Source organism: Diaporthe citri, assembly GCF_014595645.1.
Source record: "Diaporthe citri strain NFHF-8-4 chromosome Unknown scaffold_3, whole genome shotgun sequence".
Lineage (NCBI taxonomy): Eukaryota > Fungi > Ascomycota > Sordariomycetes > Diaporthales > Diaporthaceae > Diaporthe > Diaporthe citri.
The window spans coordinates 4,869,106-4,892,288 of NW_025064848.1; the positions used below are offsets into that span (position 1 = coordinate 4,869,106).

Below are 23,183 nucleotides of genomic sequence, written 5' to 3' on the forward strand. Positions count from 1 at the left end.
AATTAGCATGATCTTACAATCTTTTGCTTCCAACTACACACACTTGCTTAATCAAATTTCAATTCATGTTAATGAGTATCATCTTACAAGGCGCCCTCCAGAAAGAACATGTGTGAAATGGAAGCATTGCGGCCTGAACTCCTTGCCTTTATGACATCCCGTCTGTCGATTTAACTGCTTTGCTCTTCAAGTTTCTTTCTAAGATAATGAGCGCGCCGTTCGTTCCAATCTATGGCTATATGAGACGCTCAACCTTACTTGCTTGAATCCTTTCAATGTTACATGTCTGAAATAAACAATCGCGTTTTCACTGATAGTTACCACAAATCACACCAATGCCTGAATACTTCGACCACACCACAATCTGGGCTTTCTTCTCCCTGCTCTGTTTCTCTCTCTCTCTCTCTCACACACATCAGAGAGCGAAGTCAGGCTCGGGAGAGGACGGGAGGGGCGAGCTATCGATGGGCGAGTAGACGGGCGAGAAGGGGTCGCTCTTGTGGAAGACGCGGCTTCCAAACTTCCACACCTCGTCGGCAACCAGCTGGACGGCGCCGTCGGCTGTCACCTCCTCCGAGAAGATGACGAGGTCGGCGTCGGCGCCGGCCTCCAGGGAGCCTTTGACGCCCGTCAGGCCCAGCATCTCGGCCGGGGTAGATGTCACCGCCCTCAGGACGTTGGGGATGCTGGTTCCGGACCACTTAAGGAAGTTGTTGACGCATTCGATGAGGGTGATGGAGCTGTTGGGAAGGAAGGGGCGTGAGAAGTCAGCACGGTCGTTATTCTAACATTTCAGGGGGGCTGTGGGACGTCGGAAGGCCCGTCTCGAGTGAACTCACCTTCCTGCTATGCTGTCCGTCCCTTCGAGTGTTAGGACGTAGCCCTTCTTGACGATGTGGTGCTCGCCCTCGCCGTTGGTCCACTTGTATCTCCCATCCGGCAGGCCCACCATGTGCATGGCGTCAGTGACGAGGATGAACCCGTCCGGGTGCGCGTTGTGGGCGATCTTGATGGTGGTGGGGTGCAGATGGATGCCGTCCGCGATGATGCCAAAGTAGGGGCGCGGCAGGCTCTCGGCGATGCCCAGCACGCCGAAGATGCCCGGGTTCCGGTGGTGCAACGGCCGCATGGCGTTGAAGAGGTGGGTGATCATTGTGGCGCCGCTCGCGACGGCGGCAGAGGCCTCCTCGTAGGTGGCCTCGGAGTGGCCGATGGAGAAGATGATGCCGCGGGACTGCAGCTCGGGGATGAGCTGCGTCATGTTGCCTAGCTCCGGCGCCGACGTGATCATTCTTATGGGCAGGGGTCCTCGCGCCAGGTGCGGGTTGATGTTCTCGGGGCCGTACATGTCCTCGAGATCCTTGAAGGCGTGCGCCTGCCGCATGACCTCGACGTTGTGAATGCCGTTCTTGCCCGGGTTAAGAAAGGGCCCCTCGCAGTGCGCGCCGAGGGACTCAGCGCCGTCGTCAGCAATCCTCTTGGAGCCCGAGGGCGCCAGGTGAGGCAAGACCTTGCGGTACAGATCGCTCGTCTGGGTCGTGACGGTGGGCACGTACGAGGTGACGCCCGTCTGGACCAGCCTCCGGTTCAGGTCCCGCACCGCCTTGCCGTACAGTGACATGTCCGGCACGACGGTGGAGAAGTTAAGGCCGAAGGCGCCATTGAGCTGCACGTCGATCAGGCCCGGCGAGAGGATGCGGCCGCCCAGGTCAATGGTCTGGTCAGGGAGGACGAAGTCGTCGTAGAAGGCCTGCTGGGTCTCGACAATCTTCCCCGTCACCGAGCTGACCCAGAGGTCCTCGTTGACTAGGTTGTCGCCCTTGACGAGCCGGCAGTTGTAAACTTGGTGATGCCATGCTGGCGGTTTTCTGTGACGAGGGCTGGCATTCTCGGGCTCAAGGACGTATCGTCTGAGGTGGTAATTGCAATCTATGGGGGATATATCGTGTATTCCTGGTGTGTCCTGAGCCTGCAGGTTTCTCTTTGGTGGTGAAGGGACTCCATGAACGGGGAGGAAGAAGTGATGACAGGGCGTATGAGAGTCTATACTTAACCAACATACCAACTAGGTTTACGGCCACCCAAGGTAGCAGGTTGCACTCCGGTAGCACCCCGGTAGCACTCCGGTCGTGACGATAGGACTTGCAGTACATCGCACTGACTGACTGACTGACTGACTGATAGACCCCGGGAAGCCCAGAGAGGGAAGTGGATACAAGGTAGGTATCACGTTGCCGGCACAAACAGATCGGGTGTCCCGTCAGGCTCACACAGCTCCGGAGAGGAGCCGCTAGGGATGGAGGCTACGAACCCTTCATGCAAACCCACTTAGTCATTGGGGGGCACCTGGTTGGATGCATGGTGATGAAACTGGTCATAGTAATAAGATGAACTGAATCGAGGCGGCGGCAGCACATCGATCAGCATGGGCACAGTGCAGCACAGTAAGCCAGTCGTCGCAGGGCGACAGTCCACATGGCCACCGTTACTGGCTCCCGTCCACAAGCCTCGAGATAGGCTCCGAATCCCGACTGTCAGACTGAATGCACTTCCTCGGTCAAGCGTCATCGTGGGTGGGAGCGCAAGCCCGAGTCCCAGAGGCCGAAGTCTGGAACCTGGAATCCGCCACGGTCGATAGATAGGCGTGGCCTTGCCTCCTTCGACATGATGGAGGGATGGACGACAGAAGGACCATTGGTAAGCCCCCGCCAAGCAGAGAGCCCTGACGGACCACAACATCCAACCAACGGGTGCTAATGTGGTGATGATCTCCGGCCGTCACGCCCATGTTGCGAGGGTTGGATGTGGCTCCGCAATGGATCCGGGCCTGGTCCGCGTCTGCCTAGGTGCTCCTAGCCGTTGTCACTGATATGGGATCAAGGAGGGGCAAGGCGACGTTGAAGCTGTCTCAGAGATACGTGTGGTCGTTGGTGGTGGGATGTCTCGAAACCCCGCCGTCACATGGACGATGTGCTATGTGGAGGCGGGATGGGAGGATGAAGTCGGCGACAGTGACGTTACATTTGTGAGGTGGTCTTGATAGACAGGGTACGTGGGTACTCCGTACATGATGTAGAGGAGACTATCGTTCCCATTGCAGCCTAGCGCCGTCTTTGTCCCTTGGAACCTGAACCCTAACCCTGAGGCTTCGTCGCGGCTGAGAACGGAGGGAGGGCAGGGGCACGGGGAAGGGGGATGGTCTAGCGTTCAGCCTCATGGTAGTCAGTCCCGAGAGGAAGCAAGCGCTAGACTCTAGATCACTCTGCACCGCCCGTCCGTGTCAACGCACTTGCACTCCGTCACGGTTGAATCGGCATACCGGTGTTGCCTGCAACAGTAACCCCGACAACTCACAGAGCGCTGCACGGCACACCACGGGCTGCCATCACTCTATCACTCTTTTGTGCACAATCTCATTTGCACCGCCTAGTCGACTGCCCGTCCCGAGTTTCTGGTGTGGTAGGGAGCGCGAGTACAATGCCACCCACGCTCCTTCTCCACGTGACAGCTACATAGGATCCGGATCCGCCCCGGATTATCATTGTTAGAGGTAGAGCTGTTATGTTCTTTGTCCGGAGAGAGTGTTTCCCAAGTAGCCAACAGCAATGGCTATGCCAGACGGTGACTTGGACCCACTATGGCAGGACTTTGATTGGTAGGTCAACGGGCATTACGTTACGGCATCACTTACTTTCCGACTTGGTTCTTGACGGTCTCATATGCGGGAAGTCGATGCGCCATGGCTCAGCCTTTGGCGGCTGGCCCCTTTATTGCATCATGAGCTGACGGCATGATGTTGATGCAGGGCCATCGGCCAGATGCTCTTGATGGGCTGGGACGGCACCGAAGTTGTGAGTATTATACTATTCTCCCTTCATTTCTGAAGCTGACCCTCTACAGACACCTCAAATCCGTAGTCTTATCGAGGATCACCACCTGGGGTCCATCATCCTCACGGCCAAGAACTTGAAGTGTAACAAACCCCCATCACACTGAGTCTCGCCCGCTCCGCCATGCATGCTGACCAGATTCCTCCACAAAGCGGCTCAACAGGCGGCCAAGCTCGTCCAGGAGTTGCAAACAATTGCTCGTGGTGCAGGCCATCCTTATCCCTTACTGATCGCCGTGGACCAGGAAAATGGCGGCGTCAACAGCCTCTTCGATGAGGACTACATCTGTCAGTTTCCCAGCGCCATGGGCGTGGCAGCAACGGGCAGCCTCGACATGGCATACAACGTAGCCAAGGCGACTGCGAAGGAGCTCTCGGCCGTCGGTGTCAACCTCATTCTCGGCCCAGTATTGGATGTTCTGACCAACGCCCGCTACCAACCCATGAGCGTCAGAGCCAGTGGTGACGATCCCCAGGAGGTCTCCCAGTACAGCATTACCGCGCTGAACGGCTACAAGGATGCCGGCCTGGCGACCTGTGGCAAACATTTTCCAACCTATGGCAACTTGGACTTCAGGGGCTCCAGCCTCGATGTCCCAATCATCACACAGACCCTTGAAGAGCTTGGCCTCAGTGCCCTTGTGCCCTATAGGAACGCCATTGCAACGGGCAACTTGGACGCAGTCTTCATCGGCGGCTGTGGCATCGCTTCAGCCAGCATGAATGTGTCGCATGCTTGCCTCTCTGACCAAGTAGTCGATGACCTGCTACGGCAAGAGCTGGGTTTCAAGGGGGTCGCCATCTCCGAGTGTCTAGAGATGGAAGCCCTGTATCAGGAGATCGGGGTTAAGGGAGGCACCGTGATGGCAGTCGAGGCGGGATGCGACCTGATACTCCTGTGCAAGGACTACAATATCCAGCTGGAAGGCATTGCGGGGCTCAAGTTGGGCATAGAGAACGGCATCATCACCAGGAACAGGGTCATGACCTCCCTGAGGAGGATCCTTCGCCTCAAGTCAGGCTGCACTTCTTGGGCCCAGGCACTCAACCCCTCGGGTGCCTCTCTACTTTCCCAGATGCACCCGTCCCATCTCACCCTGTCCAGACAGGCTTACGAGAACTCCATTGCGGTCATGCGCGATAAGGACAGGCTGCTGCCTCTGTCCCAGTCCCTGGATCAGGGAGAGGAACTGTTGCTCCTGACACCGCTCGTCAAGCCGCTACCGGCGTCGGCTGCGACAAAAGCGATCGAAGCAAAGAAGGGGGCCAGCGCTTCCACCATGCACGACAAGTGGACTCATCGAGAGAGGGGTGCTATAATGAGCGGCGAGGGTGTCTTCCGGGAAATGGGAAGGGCGATCGCGCGCGCAAGAAACGGCAAGCTCCTACACACGTCATACACCGCCAATGGTGTCCGTCCGGTGCATGAAAATCTCATCAATAGGGCCTCGGGGATCATCATTGTGACAGCAGACGCGAACCGGAACCTCTACCAGTCCGGTTTTACGAAGCACGTGGCCATGATGTGCTCGATGCTTCGGGCCAGCGGCCAGAAGAAGTCACTGATAGTTGTTGCCGTGAGCTCACCGTGAGTCCGTCCTCTAGGCACTGTTTCTTGGGAAATTGGCCCTATCTCTTTTGCGGTGGCGACGACTATACTTTGCCAGTCAAGACTAACGAACGAGATAACAGATATGACTTTGCCATGGACAAGACCATCGGGACGTATATCTGCACTTTTGACTTTACCGAGACGGCGATGCAAGCACTCGTGCGCGCACTGTTTGGCGAGTTCACGCCACAGGGGTCGCTGCCAGGGACGCTCAGGAAGAGCAAGAAGGTGCTGAAGTCGAGGCAGCAATGGCTTGTCGAGAACTATGAAAAAGCACGAGATGCGCGGCCCCTGGACGACCTGATCAGGGGCCTCGCCAGGGCCAGCGCCCCGAAGCTCGAGTTCCTGAGGGCGACTTCTTCGGCGTCGTTCGATCTCTACAACGCCAAGATTGAAGAGGCGCACTTTGTCGTGCGAAACAGCAGCACTAAAGCGCTGTATGGCTTCTGCGCGACATACTACACACAAGGCATTGGCATAATCGGTGCTCTGTTTGTGGACCCGACGAAGCGCAACGTCTCGATTGGGCGCTCGCTTCATCGCCGCGCCCTCAGGCATCTCATCCAAAAGCGCGGGATCAAGAAGGTCCGGCTTGGCATCTCGTTCCCCGGGGTGTTCCTGGGCATCCCGGTCGATGACAGCACGGGGCTGAGGAGCTGGTTCATCAACAGCGGCTGGGACACGCAGTTCCCGCGGCGCCTCACCAACATGGTGATCCCGGAGCTGGGCAGCTGGACGGTGCCCGAGGGCTTGCTCCAGAGCATCTCGCGGGCGGGCATCAGCTTCGACCTGATCCACGGGCTGGACAACGCGGACAACGTGGTAGAGCACGTGCGGGCGCACGCCAACGGCGAGGTGCTGGAGCTGTACAAGTCGGCGCTGCAGGAGGTCAAGACGTGCGGGGTGGTGCGGGCCAAGAACGGCGGGGGCAAGATCCTGGGGACGGTGATCATCTGCAGCCCGGGCAGCTCGCTGTCACACCTGATGCCGTGCCTGCAGCCGGGGTCCGGGGCAGAGGCGGTGGGCGGGATCGTGGCGCCGCTGGTGGAGCCGACGGCACAGGCGACGCTGGTGCTGCAGGGCCTGGTGGTGATGGGGGTGCGGCAGAACAAGGCGCACAAGACGGCGAGGAGCGTGCTCAGCTGGGTGACGGACGAGCTATACGAGCCGCTGCTGTCGATGGGGTTCCAGGTGCTGCAGGTGTTTGAGGAGGTGACCAACTCGCCCGAGAACGTGAGTTCCGTTGCAGCCCCGTCCTGGAACATCGACGGGAGAATGAGTGCTAACAGCTCACAGTGGTCCGACATATCTTGATCTGGAATCTACAAAGGGCGTCGCAGTCGCAGGTGTCTGTCGTTTTTGGACAAGACGCGCTCGTGTAGCTTCGGGCTCGGCTGACTACAGCTATCGACGTCAGCTTAGATTTGTTTTATCTATTTATTTGGAACTGCGGGCGGTGTTCTGCTCGTGGTATTATGAGAGAAGAAGGCCATGTCTCAGACACAGCATGTGGTGGGTGCGCTTATGATAAGGGCGAGGGGCGGTCAGGAGGCGACACCCAGACGACAATGACACGGTCTTGTCTGTATGAGATGCCTTCGTTGTGGGCAGAACAGCACACACACACACACACACGCTTATCGAGAGGCTGAATACTTGATCATTCTGTCCTGATCGTGCTGGTGTAATTTTGAAGCTTGCCTACCACCTGGGCATGTAGTCTAGTCTAGATGCGCGCATCCGCGGACAGCCTACCTCGGTCCCCTGTAGTTTAGATAGTCTAGACTACCGGCCCAAGGCAGGGGACCCTCACACCTGTCGACCTGGGGTAACTCCATACACACAATTTCCCCGCAGGAGCAGCGCAGGCAGCGGCCCAGGCCCCACAGATTGGGGAGATTGAAGCTTTTAAGACGAGCAGCACAGGCGCTTGTGGGCATCGAGGCGGGCGGGTCCCGAGTCTCCATGTCGCGCCCAAGCCAGCGAATGCCCTCGCCCGCTTGCGTCTGCATCGTCTCTCGCGCCTCGCCGCCTCGCCTCGCCGCCTCTCCACCCCTCTCGCCCACGCTACCTCCGGCGTCATTCCCGAGAGAAGCGGGCAGCGACAGCAGGCCAAAGCAAGCAGCCTCGGGACCGACGCCTGTCTCCACTCGGACGAGCCTGGGAATGCGCCCGCTGCCGCCGTCGTGGTCGCATGGCCGATAAGACAGAATAGGGTGCCCACGCCCACGCCCGCTCCCGCTCCTGCCCCCAGATGTTCACCTCCAACTCGGGCCATGCTGCTGCTGGACCTGCTGCTCACGGAGCCGGTCCAGCCCACAATCCCACTCCGCCGACTGCCGCCCATGCCAACGTCCACCACCCTCACAGCCTGCCCATGCCCACCAACATGAGCAGCGCCGCCGTGGACATGAATGTCTTTGACCAGGACCTCAACTTTGACGAGTCGCTGCTGTATGTCTGGTCATCTTGTTGAACATTTTCCCGTGTTTCCTCTCTTCCCCTCCCCTCCCCCCTTCCTGTGATACTAGACTATCCACATTCCACATCGCACGTTCCACGTGCCAGGCACATGGCATGGCGGGCGAATGCGCCATCGCCTGGACATGTCAACTACGTCGAGTACCTAGAGAAAGGCCCTTATGGCTAATCAGATTGTACACCCACCAGTGACGGCGTCAACGGCCTCGCGCCCCTCCCGTTCACGCCCTCGTACGAGTTCGAGAACTTCAACACCTTCGAGGACCCATTCTCCTCCTACTCGGCCCGCCCAGCCTACGATGTCCCCGCCGACAGCACCGAGCCCTTCAACGAGGAGTCACCCTCCCAGGAGCTCGACAACAAGCTCCTCAGCTTCTCCGCCCCGATCCCCAGGGCCCAGATCATCGACGGCGCGGGCGTCCTGACAGACCCCAACATGACAGCCGAGCTCTATGGCATGTTCTTCGTCGCCGAGGACGTCTTTGGCGGCGACACTTCCGGGCGCCCCCTGGAGCTGACCTGTTACCGGAGAAACCTGTGGCAGTGCTCCGGCCAGATCACCCTGCCACGGAATATAAGTCATATCGTAGACGAGCAGTCGCACCAAGTCCAGATTTTTGACCTCGCAGCCTCCATCACTGCCATAGAATCCATCGAGGGGAAAGCCACAGAGATCATATCAATACCCTGGAAGTCTGCCGGCGACGAGGGTTCCAAGTCGCCAGCTGCTCCCCCAAACATAGCCCTGGACCTGTCCACCGGCCAAGAGCTGGACCACAATCGCGTCTCCCTGCCGGTGTCGTGGAAGCGACTACAGTTCAAGCACGCGACAGCCAACAATGGCCGACGCAAGGGGTTGCAGCAGCATTATGTGGTCCAGATCAGCCTCCTGGGCAAGGCCAAGAGTGGTGAATACCTCAAGCTCGCAGACATGCAGTCCGGGCCCGTCATTGTTAGGGGCCGTAGCCCGAGAAACTTTGACAGTCGCAAGGACGTGCCCCTGTCCGGTGACAAGAAGGCCGAAAGAAGGGCCACCTTGACGCCTTCAGATACAGCGCCCATTCCCAAGGTGGAGCGGACGGGAGATCTGGCGCAGAACTTACAGAAGTATCATTCCCTAGGGAATGTGCAGGTATGATGATCTGTCACCCTGGTTTTGTATGGTAACGCCTCAGGGCGGAGGCTAACCCTCGTCACAGCAGTCTGGAGAATGGGCATCACCACATCCGTACGTCCAGCCGGGACAGTCGTCTTCCAAGAAACTCGCACTATCGCCAAACCTCAGCCGACCACCCGTGCCGCCGTGGTCCTCGGAACCATCAATCTCCAAGCCAGGACAGCCGACAACGCCGCGGAGCAACTCCTTCCAGCGCGGGGTGCCCTCGAGCTTGCCCATCAACCTGTCCCTCTCCGAGGACGAGCGCAGCCCCAACCGCTCCAGCTCGGACTGCACGTCACCGCGCCACGCCAAGTCGATGGCGGCCGCCCAGAACCTGCAAAAGAGCCCCGAGGACGACGAGGAACAGCTCTACGAGTATTTCCCTCTGAGCCTCGACGATTGGTGAGTCCCGACTCGTCCCTGCTCTTGAACATCCCTCGCGAAACCCCCCTCCCTTGCTATACTGGCATGTGAGCCAGAGCCAGCATTAACCCAATCTGTAGGCAACAACCCGTAGACGCCATCTACCGCCCTCACGTCGTCCACCACGTATTTGTACCCCCGGAACTGAAGGCGCAGCAGGTCCGGAACAAAACCAAGCGATATTTTTCATCTGACTGATTTTAGTCTTGGTGTGATTGATAACCTTTCATCTACGTCAAATTTTGTTGTACTATACTGTGTTCACGGCATGGGGCATTTCCTGGACGAGACCATGATGAGGAGGCGTTCATATTTTACCTGCTGTGTGTGCGTGTGTCTGTGGTCGTGGAGGGCCCTGTTGTGTGTAATTCGCTTGTCATGAGATTGCGGGAACTCGGATGGCTATGACCAGGCGATGGTGGCAGATTAATCGTTTTTGCTGATGGTAAGAAGTACTGATTGTTGTTGAGAATTATACCCCTACTCGGTCTGGATACATATATAACGGGGGGCGGGGAGGGCCTCGTCTTGTCACTCTTGATAACGCTTTCTTGTTTTAGCACCTGCTGGTTGCTTGGAGCTGGGAAGGGGCGCCATACTCATGAGCTTGTGGTCCCTCGTTGCATGGTATGCGGCACAAACATCAGCATCTGGGAGGATTTGTGACATCGAGCGTCGTCTTCAGATCGTCATCAAATTATTATATATATATAAATATGTGTGTGTGTGTGTGTGTGTGTGTGTGTGCGCGCGCGCGCGCTCTCTTGTGCTTGTGTCCAGTACCTGATGATGCCTTCACGCCTTCAATGCTACCGTGGCATATTTCAAATCCAAAATGCGACCCGCAAAAACCCCTTGTACTATGCTAGATGTATGCAAGCCGTAAACAGCCCCGGGTGACACGGCTGGCTGTCGTGGCGAATCGCTAACTCCTGAATGTCCAGATGCTTGCTTCTCCAATACCGACTCAAGTTTCATGTAATTATGTCTTGCCCCTGCCGCAAGCATCCTTCAGTTTGCCTTTCCCTCCTCCAGACAAGCCAGCGCGACCGCTGCCCCGAGCAGCGAGCTCTCCTTGGCCCCCGCGAGGCTGATTGTGCCGGCCCTGGCACCGGAGGACAAGAGGAGCCCGTCGATGTAGCCCTGGCAGCTCTCGAGGTAGCGGGGGTAGTGCTCGATGACGGAGCCGTTGAAGGCGACCACGTGGCCCTCGAGGTTCAGCTCGCCCTGCGCGGCGGTGGCGGCGAAGTGGGAGGGGCCTGACTGCGCGGAAGCCAGGAGGTCGGCCTCGGCCTCGTTTTTGAATTGCCAGAGGGCGAAGAGGGACGCTGCTACGATGGCGGCTGAGCGCCGCGATATGTATGATGCAAGGGAGCGGATGAAGGTGATGTCTGCTGTGGTGGGCTCGACGGGTGACGGGTGGCGGGATTGGAAGACGGTGAGTGAGGGTTTTAGTGATGATGATGTGTCTCTGCAGGCCTTGTCAGTAAATCTTGCCATGTTCTTTCCTCCTAAGTCGGTAGCTGGGCTCAATGGGGTTGTACGTACGCTTCTATCAAGGATATTGTTTCCGAGTCGAGTGAGTAGGGAAGGTGCAACGATGGGGGCACAACGCCACCCAGCACACCCGTCGTGCTGATGGCCTCGATGAGCGCCAGCCTGCACATCTCGCCCAGGTAGAACCCGCTGACCATGTGTTCCAGCGGCTGGAAGTCGGGCTTGGGGTGCGCGGCGTTGAGGGACTTGTCCCATCGGGTCACGGGCAATATCCCCTTGCCGAACATGCCCAGCTCCGTGTTGACGATGACGTGACTTGCCTTGTCGAACCAGAAGTCGGGCCGGCTGCCGAACTTTTCCCGGCCGATGGTGGGCACGGGTAGATGGACGGCGATGTTAACGCCGGTGCCCAGTATCAGGCCGAAACGCGTCGACGAGTTCAGGTAGGCCTCGGACAGGAGGCAGGCGGACGAGTCGTTCACGATGGCGGCTAGCTCCACGTGGAGGCCCTTGGTCTCGCAGGCCGTCCTGATGATGTCCCCAAGGTCGTGGCCGAGGAGGCCATCGGCGGCCAGGAAGCCCTTGCCCATGCCCTGCAGCTTGCCGCCCTTGTGGGAGGTCTGCTCGATCGGGAAACTCCAGGCCAGCCCCATGAGCAGCGGCTTCTCGGGGCTGTTCTCCGTACCCAGGGCCTGGGAAACTGTGTCCACTATCCTCTGCGCCATCCAGTCGAAGAAAGCAGTGCCCTTGAGCTTCTTGATGGACGGGTCGATCTTGAACGAGTCCAGCCGGGCGATGCGGCTCTCACTGCCGCGGGCCTCCCGGCCCCGCAGCTGGACCAGGGCCACCCGCAGTGTCGAGCCGCCGACGTCGAGGGCGAGATACTGACCGTTTTCTAAGCGGCTCGGCAGCTGGTGGTTGTATGACGGCAGCATGCAGGCCGGGTTGTTCAGAAGGCCATCCCTGAACTGCGCCTTGAGCGCCCTTGAGAACTCGCCCAGGCCGTCGGGACGGACTGGTTGCAGCAACTCCTCCTCGGCCTCCCTGAGGAAGTCCTCGGGACACCTGCGCGGTTTGGAGGCCACCTCGTCTCCGTTGGGTATCGGGGACGCGGGCCCGGCGTCCTTGATTGTGGCAGGGCTGATCCAGAAGGCGAGCAGGGCCTGGAGGAAAGTCTTGCCTCGTAGCAAAGACTTGAGCGCCGCGACAAAAACCTCTCGCAGTGTTGGCATTGCAGCGGGAATAGAAAAAACGAGCGGCTAACCCTGACAGTATAGAGGGGGAGGGTAGAGAGGGGTTCGTCGAGACGTGTACATCAAGTCATTGGAACCAAAGGGGGGCGTCGAAGGGATCCAAAGCTGGTTGAGTCGAGTCGCCTTATCAGGCACAACAACTATTATATGCAACAGACACGCACGTCCTCGGTGTCACCGCTACCACACTACACACGGCATGCACACAAACACACTCGCGGGAGAGGGGCCCGGCAGGAGTGGAAAAGGCTGACAGCGGAGACGGTTGCAGTTGCGGTCACTTCGTATCGACCCAGAACGTAGTAAATAGAAAGGGAGGGTCGGGCAGGGTATAGCAGGGCAGGCTAGGCCGTACGTAAGTGATATGGGAAAACGGCAAATGTAGCCCACCACGCGCCCGGGGGGACTCTCTGGGACTGGGACTGGGACTGGAACTGGTGAAACGAAACAGAGGAAGACGAGAGGCGGGCCCAATCAGGAGCAGGGGAGGTTCTCGTGGCGTGGCGTGCGAGGGCGGATGGCTAAAGGCGATTGCAAGTGCAAAGCTGCAGGGAGGCAGAGACGGGTGCAGGCTGATGAAACAATCGATGGACGGATGGCTGGCTGAATGGATGGATGGTTGTGGTTGTGGTTGTGGTTGTGGTTGTGGTTGTGGTGGTTGTTGCGGTTGTGGTGGTTGTTGCGGTTGTGTGGGTTGGTGGATTGGTCGGGTTGTGTGATGGCTTGCCCGTGGACAATCTCCTCCCGGGCTCCTTGGGCAAGTGCGGTGGGCCAACAGGATCACAGCAGAGTCACAGTGGACTCGTTGTTGCTCGGGTGCTGGTGTAACAAGAATTACGAGGGGGAAAGAGCACACGACCAGCGACTGGGGAGGGGGAGGGCAGTGCCTGGCAGCCCCATCCCGCTCGAAGGCCGGCCCGCAGGAGTGGCAGGATGTGGATATGGACGGGTTGCGTGTTGCGAGTGGTGTTGTGTTGTGAAGGCAACTGGAACGTAACGTAACGTTGCCCGAGGGTTGAGGGTCCAGAGTGCAGAGTCCAGATTCCAGAGTCCAGATTCCAGAGTCCAGATTCCAGAACCCAGTGGTCAAGCTTGATCGGCGTCTCGGCATGAGATGGACTGACTGCTCGAGCACCACCAGCAGGCCCTGTCGTCACTGTTGAGCTATCATGGTTGACCGATGTCGCATCAAGCCAAAGCAAAGCAAAGCAAAGCAAAGCACGGTCAGATATGTATACAAATTGAGTGTTCAATGCAGAAGAGTAACTTTAATAATAAAGATTGCTGTCCACTGTACCTAGGCCACATCTGACGTTGCAGCGACCCAAGCCATTTAGCCCCCTGCACAAGCAGCCCCCCAAAAGCTCCACCCCAAGGCCAATACCTGCCCTAACCCCCACAACGTCATCCTCCTTCCCCCCCCCTGGTGTCTCGATATGGCTCCCTGTTCAAGATTGTGCCGGCCAACTTGACATGCTTAATGGCCGACCAAGGCGAACTCGTCAAGAAGTAACGGCACACAATTTTATGGGTCAGCGGGCTGCAGTACTTAGCATTCTCAGGCTCTGTTGTCCCCTTCCAGTCCAGCCAGAGTTCCAGCACTGCAACCCTGGCCGATCACTCGTTACCTCTACTCCATGCCTACCCAGCACCATATACACGGTACATGCTCTCACCTGGTGGTCGTTACAGATTGCGGCATCAGACTATCGGCCCGTCGATCGGAGCTCTCGATAGCATGCTCCTGTCGCTGTTATCTCCCGGCTGCTACCATGTCACAGCTAACGGCAACCGACGGTCCCAATCACACCCAACGCCCAACACCCAACTCCCACACTCAAGCGGCTCCCACAGCCCGACCCGGACTCATTCATGCCAAGCGATCGCATCTCCCACATGGTCTCCGATACATGTGTTGTGTATCTCCTGCTTTCCCGGGCCTCCTTGGTGGTGTCGAGGTCAATGCTGCAATGCCGTTCGCACATCCTCCGTCGAGGCTGGTCTCTCGAGGGTGTCTTCGTCTCCAGGGCCTGCGCGAGTCAAAGCTGCCTAGCTCCTTGGACACAAGGCTAACCGTCTGACATCGGCCGGCACAGAACCGAGGACGTCACTTGATGTACCCAGGGCCATTCCCATCCCGAAACGGTGGCACATGCTCCCATCCATGTGGGAGGCTCCAACGTGAGGCTAGGCCTGGATGGGATTTGGCACCACCGGGCACCACACCGTTCCCGTCTGATATACTTCACACAGTGGGGGCTCTTGCTCCATCACCACAGTGAACGTTCCATCATGTTGCTTTCGCTTCATGGTCCTCGTTGCCGGCAGTCGGCCACTTCTCTGATGCCTTCCTGGCGTTGGCAGTGTACACCACTCCGGTGATGTGCCGGCCGGCGACCCGTCAGGCTACCCCAGTGCACGCTGAGGTCATTGCTGGTCTCTTTCCAGAGGACTTATCAAGTCTGGCCCCGATAGTAGGTGGCAGTACATTCTCTCTCATGTTTCCTTTCTGTCATTACCAAGCACTCCCGAATTCAAGTGAAGCAAGCTCTCCAGACACAGCCTCCAAGTCATCGATAAAAAAATAAAAAATAAACCACTACTCCAGCAGCACCAACTTCAGCTGGCTACGAGACTGAGATTCCTGGCTGAGTCTCGTTGATTCCCCTGTCATCATATCTGTGCCTTCAAGATGAGATTCATCATCCGCGACGACGCCGAGCAGGCCAGCGTCTACGTGGCGAATTATGTTGTTGATCGCATCAAGCACTTCAACCCAACCCCATCTCACCCCTTCGTCCTTGGTCTGCCTACCGGCTCCAGCCCTCTCGGTGTCTACAAGGTCCTGGTTGAAAAGTACAAGGCTGGCGAGGTAAGCATACTGAATATCCGCGATGATTCGTGCAAAAATGTACACCTGCATCGAGACTCATGAGATGACTACAGATATCCTTTGAGAATATCGTAACCTTCAACATGGACGAATATATCGGTATCCCCCGTGACCACCCAGAAAGCTACCACTCCTTCATGTGGAAAAACTTCTTCCAGCACGTGAACATCAAGCCCGGCAACGTCAACATCCTCAACGGGAATGCTCCCAACCTTGAGGCCGAGTGCATCGACTACGAGGCCAAGATCAAGAGCGTGGGCGGGATCGACCTCTTCCTCGCAGGCATAGGCGAGGACGGCCACATCGCCTTCAATGAGCCCGGCTCCAGCTTGGCATCCCGCACGCGCGTCAAGACACTGGCCTACGACACGATCCTGGCCAATTCGCGCTTCTTCGGGAACGACCTGGAGAAGGTGCCTAAGATGGCTCTGACTGTGGGCGTGCAGACGGTGCTCGAGGCGCGCGAGGTCGTTGCTATCATCCTCGGCGCAAGAAAGGCCCTGGCGCTGCAGAAGTGCATCGAGCAAGGGGTGAACCATATGTGGACGCTTTCGAGCCTGCAACTGCACCCTCACCCCATGATTGTGTGTGACGAGGATGCTACATTGGAGTTACAAGTCAAGACCGTGAAGGTAAGCTTTGTGCCTGCATCTGGACCCCTGCCTGCCCTTCAGCCCCAATTTCCCATCACGTACCCAACCCCTGGCTGGGCTTGCGGCTAATATCCACGGTCACATGCAGTACTTCAAATCTATAGAGAAAGTGGCCACCAGCCAAGGCTTCGAGCAGATCCTGCCATCCTCGATCCGCACCGGCCCCAATGTTAAGAGCTTCAAGCCTATCTCCGCCCAGCCAGTCCCCACTACCGTCATCGACGAGGTCTCACCCCCTCTGTCGCCCAAAGAATCGTCCCCGACGATCCTCAGCCCTCAGCCCACAACATCGAGGCTCCTGCGTGCTACGTCGCCAGCGAACGAGTACCCTGTGCGGTCTGTGTCCCCAGACTTCGATCTGGTCCCAGACAGGATGGCAGACCGCCTCCCAGATCCGGGCTTCGCAAACATGCGATTGACCCCCAACCCTGAAGCGCAGAATGCTAGGCAGGTTGGAGTTTACTAGATGAGACGGTTATGTAGCATATCTCTATATGCTTTCTTTGAATTTGGGGGAGGCAGCATTAGAACACCCAAGGCGTTGAGGCGGAGGATTCAAGACTGACATGTCACGCTGGAGTCTCTTGCTGGATTTAGTTGCACAGTCGATCGTTACAGGACTCAGCCAGTGTGGACACAATCGTTTAGAGACACGGGATGATATCTGCAAAGATTTACGAGATAGGTTCTCTTGTACGATGGGATGCGCCAAAAGGATTGTTAGATTACGAAAAATAAGAAAACACCCACACTATGCTGGCTCCGTCCATAGATGCGCAGCACGCCTTGGATAAATGGCGAGGGATTTAGATTTCATTCTACTTGATTTTGGTCTACATGGATGTCTTCTATGTGAGTAGCTTGATACCCCTGCTCACAGACTCGTCGATTTGCCTCCCGTCCTTGCTCACAGTCGGTTTCCCCTTGAGGATTTCCTCACCCTGCAACTTCCCATCAGCCGCCACTCCTATCGTACCAAGCTCCTTGCCCTCATTGTCCAACAGCGTGGCCTTGGTACCCTCACTGACTCCATACAAGCAGACCTCCAAGTCCTCGGCGTAGTCGTAGACCGCACCTCTCACGCCCTGCTTGCCGAGCAGCAGGATAGAGTTCTCCCTGACGTACAGTGGCAAGGTCCCAAAGCCATGCTTCTCCCTGAACCAACCGGGCCCAGTGCGCACCTCATTGGTGAAAAACGACGTCCACTTGCCCTTGGGTAGGTAGAATTCAACCTCGCCGCTCTCGTCAAAGATGGGCGCCGCCAGCAAGTTCTCGCCAACCATGAACTGCCTGTCAAGGTACCAAGACGTCGGGTCGTCAGGGAACTCGAGACACATGGCCCTCAGGCTCAGGGGCAGGCCGCCGTCGATGGCCTTGGCGGCCTGGGCGAAGAGGTACGGCATCAGCCTGTTCTTCAGGGCGGTCCATCTGGCGAGGGTCCTCGTGCAGCCCTCGTCGCTCTTGTCGTCGCCGTCGATGGTCCACGGCACGCGGTAGGAGCTGCTTCCGTGCAGGCGCGAGTGGCTGCACAGCAGGCCGAAGGCGACCCAGCGCTTGTACACCCAGGCGGGCGGGTAGCCCTCGAAGCCGCCGATGTCGACGCTCCAGAAGGCGAACCCGCCCAGCCCCAGGCCCAGGCCACCGCGCACCGACTCGGCCATGGCCTCGGGCGTCGACTCGCAGTCGCCGCCCCACTGCAGAGGGAATCGCTGCGTCCCCGCGGTGGCGGCGCGCGCGAACAGCACCGCCTGGTCGGCGCCGTAGCGCGCCTGCAGCGCCTCGTAGACGACCTTGTTGTACAGGAAGGCGTAGAAGTTGTGCATCTTCTCCGGGTCCACGGAGGCGTCGTGCCACGCGACGTCGCGCGAGGGGATGCGCTCGCCAAAGTCGGTCTTGATGGCGTCGACGCCCTGGTCGAAGAGCTTGTTCAGGCAGCCGACGTACCACTCGCAGGCGGCCGGGTTGGTGAAGTCGACGAGGGCCATGCCGGCCTGCCATAGGTCCCACTGCCAGATGTCGCCGTTCTTGCGCCGCAGGAAGTAGCCCTTCTCGGCGCCCTCGCGGAACGCCTCGCCGTGCTGCGCGATGTACGGGTTGATCCACACGCACACCTTCTTGACCAGGCCCGAGGCCTTGAGCCGGCCGATCTGGGCCTTGGGGTCCGGGAACCGCTCCGAGTCGAAGACGAAGTCGGTCCACTTGAAGGCGGGCATCCAGAAGCAGTCGTAGTGGAAGACGTCGACGGTAATGTCGCGCTCCTTCATGCCCTCGAGGAACGAGTTGACCGTCGCCTCGTCGTAGTTGGTCGTGAAGCTCGTGCTCAGCCACAGCCCGAAGCTCCACGACGGGACCCTGCCCGGGCGACCCGTCAGTGTGGAATACCGGTGGAGGACCTCCTTGGGCGTCCTGCCGTGGATGATGCACCACTTGAGCCTCTGGCCCTCGACGCTCGTCTGGACGCGGGCACAACGCTCGCTGCCGACCTCAAGCTCGACCTTGCCCGAGTGGTCGATGAAGACGCCATACCCGCGGTTGCTCAGCCAGAAGGAGATGTTCTTGTAGGCCTGGTCGCTGGACGTGCCGCCGTCGGCATTCCACAGCGTGATGGACTGGCCCAGCTTGTTGAAGGCCCCAAACCTCTCGCCGAGGCCGTGGACAGACTCCCCCACGGATAGGGACGTCTGGGTGAAGAGGTAGTGCTTAAAGTCCCGCATGTCGCCGGTCTGTAAGGGGTTGCTGGGAGCCGGGTTATAGGCCAGGCCAACACTCCTGTTCAGGAGAGAGGTGAGATGTTTGGAGCCATCTGCCGCATCGAAGCTGATGTCGAACGTCCCGGGCTTGATGGTAGCAGCCAGTGAGCCCGAGGTCAAGGTCGTGCCTTTGTCCCCTTGGGCAACCTGTAATTCGACATCGGGCTTGCCTCCGGGATACAGGTCAAAGTGTGGTCCTCTGTTGATGGCCCCATCCCAGTGGGTGGTCTCGACGGAGATGATGCCGTCGCTCTGGGCTTCAACGTCCTGTGTGGATTTCAGCTGATGTATTCTTCCTCTTTGGGCTGGCCCGTATGTCTTTGGAGACATACGATTGTCAAGGTGCTCAGGTTGAGAGTATCCCCGCGAGACTTGATCTTCTTGGTGGGGCATAGCAGGCTCAAGCCCCGGCCTGTCTTTTTGATGTTGTATACCTCCTCCGCGTACTCGACTCTCACCCCCTCGGCTGTCAGCCACATGCCATCGCGGAACTTCATTATGAGAATGTGTGGTGTTTCTTCGCGCTTGGCTACACAGTGGGACTGGGATGGGTCTGTATATTTAGTCCAGAACAGGCCTGGTACAACAACACGAGAAAGAAACACCCTTCAACTTTGAAGGGGTTTGGTGCAATAAGATGAGAGGGGTATGGAGGTGGCATGTTGGATCTCAACAAACAACCACGAGCATTTGAACGAGACGGCACGACGGGCCGGTGCAGGCGACGGTCAGTTCAGGACGGTTTACAGTGGGTTCTAGCAATGGCAGATCTTCGGCAGCAGGTCTTGAGGACCTCAGCGCACGAGGTGCCGTGCATATGGGTGACTGGGCCGTTGCGGGACGAGTTGGCGTGCACGGTGTTGAATGCTCTATTCCCGAGCTCATTAGGTTGGTCTTGATACCCGACGGGTGTGTTTGCCCGCTCCCAGGAACCAGGGGCTCTCTCTCAGGAGAATTCTAGCCTGAAATGGGCGGCAGCTCGGTGGCCCGGGACAGTGTTTGGCCGCCACAGCTCCAATTCGCTTGGACCAGGCTTCTTGGGCTTCTCCAACGGCCACCAGCGGCACCACGATCCCCTCATCTTGAGCCTCCCTTTTTCCACGAGTCAAATTCGACGTCGCCTCCAAGGGGAAAGGCGCACACCCCACTCGAACCCCATGCTTCGACGTCGGCTGCTGAGGGGTTCGGGCCATGCCGTGTTGGAGCTTCTTTCTCATCCCGACTCCCGCTCGGAGCCACTTCACCGTCTGTTGCCCGTTTTCTTCTTTTTGGAGGCCTTGTGGGTAGAGATCCGTGGAACAAACCTTGAAGTCGTGGATTAAGGGGCCAGGCGTGGCTGTCATCTCCGACCTCGTCTGGATGAGGACGCTACGATCCAGGCGCGCTACCCTCTCTTGATCCCATCAAGAATCTTGGGGCCGGTCAGCCCGGGCCGTCGAGGCTTGACTGTTGTGCGGTAGACTGGAGAAGGGAATGCAGTCCCCATGTCCTGATCTACGCAGAGACATGGTTTCCCCAAATACCACCCTGCATCTAAGATTGTACGGAGGCTCGACGAGTCGCAATCACCGCCTCCTGGGCTCGAGAGAGGCCAAGTTCTGCTACCCACAGGCATGGTAAGCTCGCCCAGAAAGGCATCATCTATATCGAATGTGGGTGTGCCAGGACAGCAAATCTCGCCTGGCTTCCCGTCATGCCGGCGCCAAGGGTAGGTCGACTACGCGTATATATCAACGACCTCGTCCAGCATCCGATGACAAGTGTCACCCTGAGCTCGACCAGGCTTTCCCTCCTCAGCAGTCAGCTCGCATCCGAAGATGAGGAATTTCACCCCCGTCCTCGCCACCCTGGCACTCGCCAGCACCGCCTGTGCACAAGGGTCCTTGTGGAATGGGACATCACCGCTCTACAAGAACCCCAATGCCACCATAAATGACCGAGTGGCCGACCTGCTGAGCCGCATGACAATAGAGGACAAGGCGTCACAGCTGCTCCAGGGAGACTTCTCCAACTGGATCAACGTCACAGATGGCAGCTTCAACGCCAGCGGCCTGGAATGGAACATGCAGTACCGGGCGGCCGCCTTCTACGTTGGCTACTACACCAACTGGACGACCCTTGCCGACGGCATCAAGGTTGCTCAGGACTACCTGACCCAGAACACCACCCTTGGTATTCCCGCCTGGGTCCAGTCCGAGGGCATCCACGGCTTTCTGGCCGTCAATGCCACCATCTTCAACTCGCCTATCGCGCTCGCCTGTTCTTGGAACCCGGGCTTGGTCGAGAAGATGGGCAAGGCCGTTGCGCAGGAGGCCCTTGCCCTCGGCGTGAACAACATCTTCGCTCCCGTGGTGGATCTCGCCCGTGAGCTGAGGTTCGGCCGAGTCGAGGAGACGTACGGAGAGGACCCGTATCTCTCAGGAGAACTAGGATATAGCTACGTCAAGGGGCTGCAGTCCGGCAGGGTCGCGGCCATGGTGAAGCACTTTGCCGCCTTTGCCACGCCAGAACAAGGCATCAACACCGCGCCCGTGCACGGAGGAGAGCGGGAGCTCCGGACGACATACCTGCCGCCTTTCAAACGCGCCATCATCGACGCCGAAGCCGTGAGCATCATGTCGGCATATCATTGCTATGATGGTGTGCCAGCGGTGGCTGACTACCACATTCTGACAGAGATTCTTCGGGACACCTGGTGGGTTTTCCTCTATGCTTTCCTCCCTATCAACCATGCCACAGCCTTCAAAAGGACTGGTTCGATCCTATGAAAACCTCTTAGCCCGGTATAATCCTTAGTGTGCCGTTTTCGAGGACCTCGTCTGCGGTCATGTTGGTTAAGGTGGCCCAATAAGCCACAAGACGTGCTCTGTTGATGATGCTTGAGTATTTGACATCTTACTGATAATAAACAGGGGCTACGAATACTTTGTTATGAGCGACGCAGGAGGTACGGACCGTGTTTGCACGGCTTTCGGGCTTTGTCAAGCCTCACCCATCGACTCCGAGGCTGTCGTGTCTCTCGTTCTCCCATCTGGTAACGACATGGAGATGGGCGGTGGGTCTTACAACTTCCAAAAGATCCCCGATATGATCGAAGCCGGCACGCTCGATGAGGCAATTGTTGACCTTGCCGTCTCACGAGTGCTCCGGGCCAAGTTCAAAATGGGCCTGTTCGAGAACCCCTCCACTGGAGTTCCAGAGGATGAGTACGGGAACTACATCAACACCAACGAAACGCAGCAGCTCGCACGCCAGCTCGATACCGAGTCCATTGTCCTGCTTGAGAACCACGATAATGTTCTCCCGCTGAGCAAGACTGCTAACGTGGCTGTAATCGGACCCATGGCCCACGGTCTAATGAACTGTGAGTAACTTCCTATGGCAGACTCTTCCTACGACACGGCAACCCGCCTCCCTTTGTTTGTGCAGCTACTGAGCGAATTTCTGAGTAGATGGCGACTATGTCGTATATAAATCTAACTACCGTGGCGTTACGCCACTCGACGGTATCAACGAAGTCAGCGAGGGCACCGTTACCTTCGCCCAGGGGTGCGAGCGCTGGTCGACCGACGAGTCCGGATTCCCTGAGGCCATCGCCGCCGCCGAGGCAGCTGACGTCGCCGTCGTTGTGGTGGGGACCTGGTCCCGCGACCAAGGCGAGCTTTGGACTGGACTGAACGCCACCACGGGCGAGCACATTGATGTCTCAGACCTCAAGCTCGTGGGCGCTATGCCGAAGCTCGTACAGGCCATCATCAACACGGGAAAGCCGACTGTAGTGGTTTTCAGCTCCGGGAAGCCAATCACCGAGCCTTGGATCAGCAAGAATGCCTCGGCACTCGTGCAGCAGTTCTACCCCTCCGAGCAGGGAGGCCATGCTCTCGCTGACGTGCTGTACGGAAACTACAACCCCAGCGGACGCCTGAGCGTTTCCTTCCCGTACGACGTGGGAACGACCCCTATCTACTACGACTATCTCAACTCGGCTCGTGCTTATCCCAACCCTGGGCAAGTCTTCCCCAATGGGACATTGGTCTATGGTAACAATTATGTGCTGCAGTCGCCCTTGGCGCTATACGATGTGAGTTGGACCCGATTCTCTTGTCATCTCTCTATCTCGTCTGTGGTAGTCGCTAAAAACGATTTCCACAGTTCGGCTATGGCCTCTCGTACTCCAACTTCTCGTACTCGCCTGTCACTCTGTCTTCAACCACTGCGTCCGCAACCGACAAGATCACGGTCTCGGTAGACGTGACCAACAATAGCACCGTCGATGGGACAGAAGTCGTGCAGGTCTACGTCAAGGACGTCGTCTCCTCGGTCGTGGTCCCGAACAAGGAGCTCAAGGGCTTCGCCAAGGTCCCCATCGCGGCAGGTGCCACGGAGACAGTCAGCGTTGACTTGGACGTGGCAAATCTAGGGCTTTGGGACATGAAGATGAACTATGTCGTTGAGCCTGGCAACTTCACCATACTCGTTGGCAGTTCCAGTGGCAACTTGCCTGTGAACGCTACGTTGACGGTGGCCTGAATAGACAGTGTCCGATAGTATACACGAATTAGTACGGGCAACA

General features: G+C 58.0%; 7 protein-coding genes across 7 annotated transcripts; 4 read left to right on the forward strand and 3 right to left on the reverse strand.

Moving 5' to 3' along the window:
* Positions 1-415: 415 nt before the first annotated feature.
* Positions 416-2,666, reverse strand: INS49_008852 (uncharacterized protein; the record flags this gene model as incomplete). Its single annotated transcript, XM_043169589.1, has 3 exons — positions 416-740; positions 840-1,819; positions 2,616-2,666. The coding sequence occupies 3 exons, from the start codon at positions 2,664-2,666 to the stop codon at positions 416-418; spliced, it is 1,356 nt and encodes a 451-aa protein (XP_043027269.1).
* Positions 2,667-3,605: 939 nt separating this feature from the next.
* On the forward strand, positions 3,606-6,815 carry INS49_008853 (uncharacterized protein; the record flags this gene model as incomplete). Its single annotated transcript, XM_043169590.1, has 6 exons — positions 3,606-3,655; positions 3,806-3,851; positions 3,901-3,973; positions 4,043-5,477; positions 5,582-6,734; positions 6,798-6,815. 6 exons carry the CDS (start codon positions 3,606-3,608, stop codon positions 6,813-6,815), a joined length of 2,775 nt encoding a protein of 924 aa, XP_043027270.1.
* Positions 6,816-7,755: 940 nt separating this feature from the next.
* INS49_008854 (uncharacterized protein) lies at positions 7,756-9,762 on the forward strand (the record flags this gene model as incomplete). Its single annotated transcript, XM_043169591.1, has 4 exons — positions 7,756-7,955; positions 8,172-9,114; positions 9,182-9,543; positions 9,645-9,762. 4 exons carry the CDS (start codon positions 7,756-7,758, stop codon positions 9,760-9,762), a joined length of 1,623 nt encoding a protein of 540 aa, XP_043027271.1.
* An 813-nt stretch (positions 9,763-10,575) lies between these two features.
* Positions 10,576-12,293, reverse strand: INS49_008855 (uncharacterized protein; the record flags this gene model as incomplete). Its single annotated transcript, XM_043169592.1, has 2 exons — positions 10,576-11,035; positions 11,113-12,293. 2 exons carry the CDS (start codon positions 12,291-12,293, stop codon positions 10,576-10,578), a joined length of 1,641 nt encoding a protein of 546 aa, XP_043027272.1.
* A 2,713-nt stretch (positions 12,294-15,006) lies between these two features.
* Positions 15,007-16,326, forward strand: INS49_008856 (uncharacterized protein; the record flags this gene model as incomplete). The annotated part of the gene is made up of 3 exons (XM_043169593.1): positions 15,007-15,186; positions 15,261-15,839; positions 15,949-16,326. 3 exons carry the CDS (start codon positions 15,007-15,009, stop codon positions 16,324-16,326), a joined length of 1,137 nt encoding a protein of 378 aa, XP_043027273.1.
* A 382-nt stretch (positions 16,327-16,708) lies between these two features.
* INS49_008857 (uncharacterized protein) lies at positions 16,709-19,107 on the reverse strand (the record flags this gene model as incomplete). Its single annotated transcript, XM_043169594.1, has 2 exons — positions 16,709-18,877; positions 18,943-19,107. The coding sequence occupies 2 exons, from the start codon at positions 19,105-19,107 to the stop codon at positions 16,709-16,711; spliced, it is 2,334 nt and encodes a 777-aa protein (XP_043027274.1).
* A 1,320-nt stretch (positions 19,108-20,427) lies between these two features.
* INS49_008858 (uncharacterized protein) lies at positions 20,428-23,140 on the forward strand (the record flags this gene model as incomplete). Its single annotated transcript, XM_043169595.1, has 4 exons — positions 20,428-21,305; positions 21,523-21,974; positions 22,063-22,691; positions 22,763-23,140. The coding sequence occupies 4 exons, from the start codon at positions 20,428-20,430 to the stop codon at positions 23,138-23,140; spliced, it is 2,337 nt and encodes a 778-aa protein (XP_043027275.1).
* Positions 23,141-23,183: the final 43 nt, after the last annotated feature.